Source organism: Podarcis bocagei (genome assembly GCF_964188305.1).
Source record: "Podarcis bocagei genome assembly, chromosome: 2".
Classification (NCBI taxonomy): Eukaryota; Metazoa; Chordata; class Lepidosauria; order Squamata; family Lacertidae; genus Podarcis; species Podarcis bocagei.
In genome coordinates this window covers 74,137,441-74,146,175 of record NC_138126.1, presented here as the reverse complement: position 1 = coordinate 74,146,175, position 8,735 = coordinate 74,137,441, and the positions used below count along the sequence as shown (strand labels likewise).

Sequence of the window (8,735 nt, the reverse complement as noted above, 5' to 3'; positions counted from 1 at the left end):
TACCTTCAAACTGGCTTAAATCACAATTTGGATGGCAGATGCAAAACATGGAGTGCATTTACATTCCATTCCATATATCTATAAAAAGGAGGCTGGGCTGGAATACTGTAGAGTCCATGGACTGTCATCCTCCCAACTGCTAACCGTTGTTTCTAGGAGGGAAACGCAGCACAAATGTATCTATTGCATTTAAATTATAAATCAAACCACAATTATTATAGGCACAAGGATTTGGCAAACACTGAGGTACATTTGATTAGCAGAGCCTGCAAAATTGCTTTGAGCCCACAATTGAGATGTAGAGCAGGTTGGTGTGAAAATGGTCTTCCAAGTCAAATCCTGCTGATGCAGAGGTTCCCTACCACTGTACTTTCTCCAGAAAACAAAATATTACTAGAAACCACCCTCCCTGAAAAAGTATTTCCCAGACAGGAAAATAAACAGACTTGGCACCATGCTTATTATACTTCTATTGATACATATATTAGAAGAGAGTGGAGAATTCACATCATTGTAGAAGTGAAGGCTGACATTACTTTACAAGAAGATAATGGGTGGCAGTCATTATTTGATGAAGACATAAAAAGCTTTTATACTTTTCTGTGTAATGCCATGACTCTGAGGAAGGAACTAATGCATTAACACTACTAGGTATCTGAAGAAGTGTGATATATATATATATTGACTGCGTCAGACCAACACGGCTACCTACCTGAAACTATTATAATGATTTATGTTAATTTATAATAGAAATACTAGATTGAGGCACATGTTTAAATACATCATAGTGGTTGAATTCTTTCAACAAATGATATGATTAATCAATTGGTTAAAAAAAGACCACAGATGTGTAGTATCTTGGTTTCCTTTTTAAATATAATGAAAATAAAAGCCACTTGATAGCACTTTTGACATGCTTGTTTATATTTATTTATTTTTCAGCAAAAAAAGAGTAGAATGTGGTGGAGTGCCCTTATATCTGAAAACCTGAATCCTCTGGCTGATGGGGGAACCTATCACTGTCATGTTGGTGCCGCTATATGAGGAGTGGCCTGAAAAAAGTTTTCAACTTTGTTTCAGCTCACTGGAGGGGAGAAAATAACTTTTAACTCATTGACGATTCTGTATAATGAACATTTCAACTTATACCAACAGGCAGGTCCCAAAGCCTGCACTCCCAAAATAATATAGTGTATGTAACAGGGAGTAAGTAGTTATGTCCACACGATCTAAAGGTTTCTTAAAAGATAATGTAGAATGATTTGGAAGTGACCGTTTTGCCTGCAGAATGCAAAATAACTCATAAGCAACCATACCCTCAACATTTAGATAACTATCTAAAAGAAATACAGTACATTCAAACACCAGTGTCTATAAAACAAGCAGCAACAAGAACACCCCCACCCCGCACACGGCCCAAGCCCAAAAACGCTGGGTCTGGCTGGTGGTGGTTATTCGACGGCGAAGAAAGCTCACTCTGCACATCCTCAGAGATACCCTAATATTTGTTCGTCGCGCAGAATTACTGTGGGCCAGGTCTTGCATTGAAAATAGACACTGGCGAGCTCGGTTGCAACGAACTGATACAGAATACACAGGCTTCCTCAACCTCGGCTCTCCAGATGTTTTGAGACTACAATTCCCATCATCCCTGACCACTGGTCCTGCTAGCTAGGGATCATGGTAGTTGTAGGCCAAAAACATCTGGAGGGCTAGAATAGAAGAACAAGCAAAAGTCCGGGGCAGCGCGCTCGCCGTCCTGTCCCTTTAAGCACCCCCGCCTCCATCTCTCCCGGGCCGCTGCTCTTCAGCCATAAGCCCCGCCCACGACCCCTCTCGCTCACTCTGTCCCCGGAAGTGCCACGTGTACGGAGTGCGCTTGCGCGGCTGCGTCCGGTCCCTTCCGGTGTGAGGAGGGTGAGCGCCTCCCCGCCCTCCCACTCTGGGCTTGGCGCTGGGGCCGGGCGCGCAGTCACGGGAGCCCGCGCACCGACGACCCTCCTGCCGCCGCCGCTGCCGCCGCCGCCACCACCATGGCCCAGCCAGGGAGACCCGCCGCCTACAGCAGCCAGAACGGGGCTGGGCAGCCGCAGCAGCAGCAGCCGTACAGCAACGGTGAGGGAGGCCCGGCCGCGTCCGGGTGGGGTCGGGTGGGGGCAGCGCCCGGACTGCGCGGAGGACCCCAACATGCCGGCGCTGACGCCCGTCTTGTGCCTGGAAGGGCCCTTGGGACGGGGCGCGAGGCGAGTGAGCGCCACCAGCAAAGGCAGGGAGGGGTGTGCGTGTTTAGATGTGTCTAATGAGGAGCGCTGGGTTTTCTTGCTGCTAGACGACTCACACGGCTTTCGGAGCCTGCCTGGGAGGGTTTCTACTTCCTAACCCTGACCCAGACCTTTAAGGCTCCGTTTCCTGACCGGCTCCTTAAGTCGCAGTCGCGGCTTCTCTATTAGCGAGTGACTAATGGGGAAGTGCTTTGAGCAGTAGCACTCTTATTATTATTGTTCAGGCTTGATTTGATATCCGGTTTTGGCTTCATGGCAGACCTTAGTGTTTTCCTGCTTGGGAGGCTTGTGAATGGCGTGGGTTCGGAGCCCTGGTGGCACCCTTAAGAGCGAAACGTTCCTTGCCGGAATATTCACGTACCTTAATGCAGAACAAAAGGAGAAAGTGTCGAGTGACTGCTCTGTACAAGCCAGCTGCTCATGTAACTTTTTAAAGGTAGTTTCTCGATTTCACAATCACTTGATCGATGATAAGTTGCGTCTTCGGAATAACCGCCCCACAGTTTTTTGTAAGAATGAAGGGCTTGACGTGAGGAGGGCTGCATGCAGTGTGGTAGTAGCTTTAGTTTGTGTTCTTCATCTGCTACAAAGAATCTAGGTGGATCATGACCAAGAACTGCTTGTGTGAGTATTTGGATACAAAGTATAACATCGAATCTCTTTTATCTGACTGATTGCTCAAGTCTTCTTTTACCGTGGAACATAACTATAATCTGAGACTGGGTTGATACATGTCTGAACTATGCCCCTTCACCCACAGGTACACCTGCAGATGTTTCTGGGTTAAGCAACACAATTTGTAACCTTTAGATCTGGTCCACACTGCATTTATGCGGTTGGATGGGGCTGATAATATGCATTTGCTATATATATTTAAATTGTACTTGCTGGAAAACATGGGAGGGGAGAGTGCTCTCGTGCCTAAATCCTGTTTGCTGGTTTCTCACAGGCAATCACTGTGAGAACAGGATGCTAGACTAGATGGGTCATTGGCCTGATCCAGCAGGCTATTCTTATGCACCCCAGTTTCAGGATTTATGGGAATGACCACAGAACTTCATTATTTGGAATAAAATTCTGTGGCTGGTGGCAACATTTGGAATATCTACAGTTTCATAAGCCATGGCTTATGAAACCATAGACAAGCACCATGGAAGTATGTTCTTCCCTATCCCTCCTCTTCCTGTTGCATGCTAGCTATAGCAAAAACATTCTGTCTTCTATTAAGCCAGAGTTCCCATTAAATACCAACTGGGAAACTCTAACTTAATGTCAGTCATCCTGGTTTGCTAGCAAACATCAAACCAAGGAATTATTGCTGAGACGTGTCGTGTCTAGAGTTTTGTAAACCATGGCATATAATGCTCTGGGACAGGGGTCTGCAACCCGCGGCTCCGGAGCCGCATGTGGCTCTTTTACACCTTTGCCGTGGCTCCGGGGCGGATACTAGTGAGGGGAGGAGGCGCATTGTGCGCCCCGACACTCCCCACTGTGGCAGGCGCTGTACTGGCTGTGATGTCGCATGGGGTGGTGCGTGCGTTAGTCACACACCGTCCCGACGTCACGTTCCCGCCTGCCCGTTACATTGTAAGGGGCATGTACGCTGGTCACTGCATTGAAAGGGGGCATGTACGCTGCTCACTGTTTTGAAGGGGAGTGAAGAACACACACACAAAAAAAGGTAACTTGTTAATTTAACGTTTATTTCTATGAGGAGGAGTAATTCTGAGGGGTCAAACAAAGAAATAATAAAAAGTGACAAAAAAGTTATTTTTATAATGACGAGTTTTGTGGCTCCCAGTTTTTTTTTCTTCGGAAACGGGTCCAAGTGGCTCTTTTTATCTTAAAGGTTGCAGACCCCTGGGACAATGCTGCCTATATGTCCCAATGCTGCCTCTATGTAGCAGCAGAATGCTGCACATTAAGTTCACATAAAATCAAGTTGCTCACTCTTGATCATATTTCTAAACAGTATCTGAAATCTGTGTAGCACCTTAAAAAGGAACATTTCTTGTTTTGGAATCAAATGAGGAAATAAGGTTACAGATTCAGTGTGGCATTTTGGAATATCTTCACTTAGCTGAAATATCATTGAGGCATCAGTCACCATTTTGAACTTGGTTTGCCTATGTGGCACTATGTTTATGTGGTGGTGGGAGGATCTTGATTGCCCCCCCCCCGAAGTACAGCTCCTACGCTTAAATAGCTGCACATTTATACTTGAATATCTGCAGTTGAAATGGCTAGCTGTAAAAGATTGTTGTTTTATAAAATCATCATTTAATTATTTGTCTCATAAGAGATTCTAAGTATAATTTGGATACATGAATATGGCTTGTGTTTTGCCAACATCATGAATGGCTCATATAGCATAAAGTCAGCCCTTCTTCTGAACAACTTGTACTCTAAATAGAACAATCTACAAGCAGAGAGTAGGTTGCCAAAAAAGTGCTGCTGTTAAAAATGCACAGTTCTGAACAAATGAATTTAATTATATGTAAGTATAGATGGAGTAAAGAAGAAGTAAGTTTAGAACAAGCTGAAACGGAAACCAGTGGCCTGGATCAGACATAATGGGAAATATTAACAAGCTCCTCCTGCCCTTCATTTATTTATTTATATGCATAATTGGAGGAGATTTGTTTAGCAGAAAACCAAGGTTTCTAGTTATGCCTAGAGAGGCCCTGGGCCACTGGAATATGTGAGGGAAAGGAGCAAAATATCAGGCTAGTGTGATGCTTCCCAATAATGGGAGTGTTCTTTTCTTGTGGAATTAGGAATTGGTTTGGTCACCTCATAAGATGAGAAGACTCTCTGGAAAAGACCCTGATGTTGGGAAAGATTGAGGGCACAAGGAGAAGGGGACAACAGAGGACGAGATGGTTGGACAGTGTTCTCGAAGCTACTAACATGAGTTTGACCAAACTGCGGGAGGCAGTGGAAGACAGGAGTGCCTGGTGTGCTCTGGTCCATGGGGTCACGAAGAGTTGGACATGACTAAACAACAACAACATCTTAAAGGAACTTTTTGGCAGAGTAAATAAATATCCATCCTTTACACATGTCAGGCATACCGCTGGCCCACATCCCTTTAACACCCATACCACCACTGTGCAAGGCCAGCAGAATAGCCCTAGTCATTGTGTGAGCTGATGTTGTGGTTTGCTGTTTGGAAGGCCATGTTTAATAGTCTGAATAGGACCCAAAAATCTAAAGACTGTGTGTAAGGATGAATGTAGATGTAGAACTTTCCAGGTCTTCCAGTTTGTGAGCTTCTGAGCAGACCTGAGATTCCAGCAAAACGTGCCTGTTCCAGCCTTACATGACACACGTATTTATTCCTCCACATCCTTTATACTCTAGTGATTCATTTCATTCCCAGAATTCTCATTGGACTTACCCTTGATACTTTGCATCTCTTGATGTTCTTACTTTGGCTGTTCTCATTTATTCTCATGACTCCTGGGACAACATACTCTAGCAGTGGGAAACCTCCAGCCTGTGGGCCTAATTAAGCCTGGCATGAGTCCCAATTTGGTTTTTGAGGCCTTTATCCACAAAACACACCCACTTGCCTCACATCTCATGCAATTAGTGGTATCAGGTGTGCGGCAGGTATGGATTTGGCTACAAAGGAACAAATGAGGGCTGAGGTCCTGATCATTCTTTTGGAAGTGGTGCTCCCTGCCAGTGCCAACTGATAGCTACTGGCAGGGAGTCCCATTCCGACTGGCTGTACTAGGGAGTTCTTTGACCAAAATAGTGTAGTTGAGGGGGACTAACTTTATCTGTTTGGAGCAAGCTGAATTCAAACCACTTCTTCCAAATGGTGCATTGATCCTTCTGCAGATGCATGCAGAGGGGGAAATGCAGTTTGGAGGTTCGGTTATAGCAAACCCCTTTGAAGGTGTGCTTCCCATCTGTAGCCTTATGTTATGACAGGTAGGTGGTGTCTCTCACCTGTCAAAGTTACCCTGCCGGGGGTTTGTGTGTGGATTGGGGATCCATCATGATGGATGCCCAGTTCCCCATAACTGCCTTATACTGATACCAATCCTGTTTATCTTGATTTGAATTTTGTAATTTTGCTGTCTAGTATTGTTTCGATTCATTTATTTTATTTATTATACTTTTGCGGTACAGTCAAACCTCGGTTGACGAACATAATCCATTCTGGAAGACCCTTCAGCTTCCGAAATGTTTCACAACCGAGGCCCAGCTTCCGATTGGTTGCAAGAGCTTTTTGCATTCAAGCGGAAGCCGCGTCAGATGTTCAATTTCCAAAAAAAATTCGAATACCGGAGCATTTACTTCCAAGTTTTTTGCATTTGGGAGCCAATGTGTTCCAAAGAGGAGGCATTCGGGAACCAAGTATTGACTGTATATTTGTTTTGTATTGGGAAGTATTTTTATTTCTCCTGTGAGCCACTTTGAGCTCAAGTTAGTTGCTGAGGAAATGACATACAAATATTAAACAAAATCATTTTAAAAAACTGCCTGATCGCTTACCCTAAGTATTACAAGGATATCTGGATAGTCTCCAGAAAGCATCTGGCTTGATTCAGATCTTCTTAACAAAGAATGCTTACAAGACTTGTATATAATAGAAGAGTGGCAAGCTCTAAAGAATGGAAGAGCAGAATTCAGCTTTGAACTCCAGCTTTGAAATGTATACAGATGCATTTCTATTCTGGTATAGCCCTGTTCATAGCACACATAAGTTTGGTCCTTCCACAGGTAATTTTGTCTTATGGCAACTTTACATACTCTGTGTCATTTGATTACTTTTCTTCATGAGATCTGGCTTGAGGAATCAGAAATCAATGAGAGCTCACTTGACTGTTTGAAAGTGTGGGATCTTGCTGCTTTCTGAAAAACAGGAAGTACAGATCAGTTGGAGAATTGACTGAATTGATGAGTTGTCATCTTGAAACTGAAAATCAAATATGAAAGAGTATCTTAGGCTACTTATGTTTGGCAGTTACACTATACATAGAACACACACCTTAAAAATTTTATTGGCTACTTTTTATTGGCTAAATATTTTAATGGCTAGGGCATTTGCATGCATGGGGAATGATTTTCCCCGTAAAAATTATGCTGTGTGGTAGGTATTATTTAATATCTTTATTCCACAATATAGATTTGATTTGTACTTGTTCATATTATACACAAAAATCTGCCCACTACTGTTGAGCAGAGCTTTTACTGAGGTAAGCATTGGGGAGGGGGTGGAGAGAGGGCATGATGTTTGTCACCTTATTCTGGCCGTCGGTGACAGTTGGAAGCAAAACGATTCCTTACTGCATCCAAAGCCCAGCATAGATGAGAGATTTTCCCAAGCCTCTTTCCTTCTCCAGAGAAGGATGAGAAGAGTTCCTGCCAGAATAACGAACATGCTTTGTAGCAATGACATTGTGGACCTTTGATTCCAGTCCTTCCCATGAAAGGAGGCAGACTTGGCCCTGCAGTCACATTAAGATTCAGAGGCCCATGAAACCTCAGCAAAATGTATTTTAGAGACACTGCCAGCCTTCTGAATGATGACTAGTCAAAATGTCTGTACCCTTGGGGGAAAGCTCTGTCAAAATTACTCTGTACTGGTCAGATTATCACTTGTTGTAATTACTGGTAGTTATTTACTCTGTTACCTATCTAAAACTAGGTCCCTCACACCCATTTTTCGACTCTCACCATCACAGAGACCCAGGACGCAGTAGTGGTAAAATAGAAGATGTGGAACTTATTTCTCATGGATCTTAGCATTTTGTTTTTAAAAAAAACGAGTTGATTTTTCAGAAACAGATTGTATTTTGCTGAACATTACTGATGACGAAACTAAACTTATATTTGTGCACCAGCCATGAAACTGAACAAATAAACATCTGTTTCAAGATAAGCTATCTAAAAATGAAAAATTAAAATCCATGCCCAAAATTTCTGAGGAAACTGTTTTGGCAGATTGCCCTTTATTAAAGATTATTGTCCAAATTATGCCTCTGGTCTTAAGCTACAATTTGAGAGAATGATGGGTTTTCTGATACTGATTTTTTTCAGAAAAGTTTTTAAGAACTATTCTAGGCACCCCAGCTCTCCATGAGTATTTTCTCTGAAGTGAAGTAATACTTGGGGTAGAATTGTATGTGCATTTGAACCTTTTCAAGTATTGAGTTATATTGCTAATAGATCCAAAGCAGACTCCCCAAAATCTGTTGTACAGAATGTACTCAGCTCAGCCTACCAGTTAGTCATATGATACAAGAGTTTTGCGGTGATGTTTTGATCATGTGGATTTTTGTTCATGAGCTTTCTCAATTTTGAGCATCCTTTGTAATGCTGGGACTTAAAGGCAATAATTCTTAGTGGGATGGATGGGCTACATGAAAATGGCCCCATGTTGTGTTTATGTACTAAAATGTTGCTGAAAATTATTTAACTGATATTAACTGTTAT

The 8,735-nt window shown here is 43.1% G+C and overlaps 1 protein-coding gene across 2 annotated transcripts in view; it reads left to right on the top strand.

The window, feature by feature from the left end:
• The first annotated feature begins 1,909 nt into the window (after positions 1-1,909).
• The window catches only part of SEC24A (SEC24 homolog A, COPII coat complex component), a 33,010-nt gene continuing 26,184 nt past the window's right edge, over positions 1,910-8,735 (top strand). Inside the window, exon 1 of one of the 2 annotated variants that reach the window (XM_081185489.1) lies at positions 1,910-2,115. In XM_081185489.1, coding sequence (XP_081041615.1) covers positions 2,034-2,115 — 82 coding nt within the window. In that variant the 5' untranslated portion in view covers positions 1,910-2,033. The remainder of the gene's footprint in view (positions 2,116-8,735) is intronic. The other variant, XM_081185488.1, reaches the window with a different exon arrangement.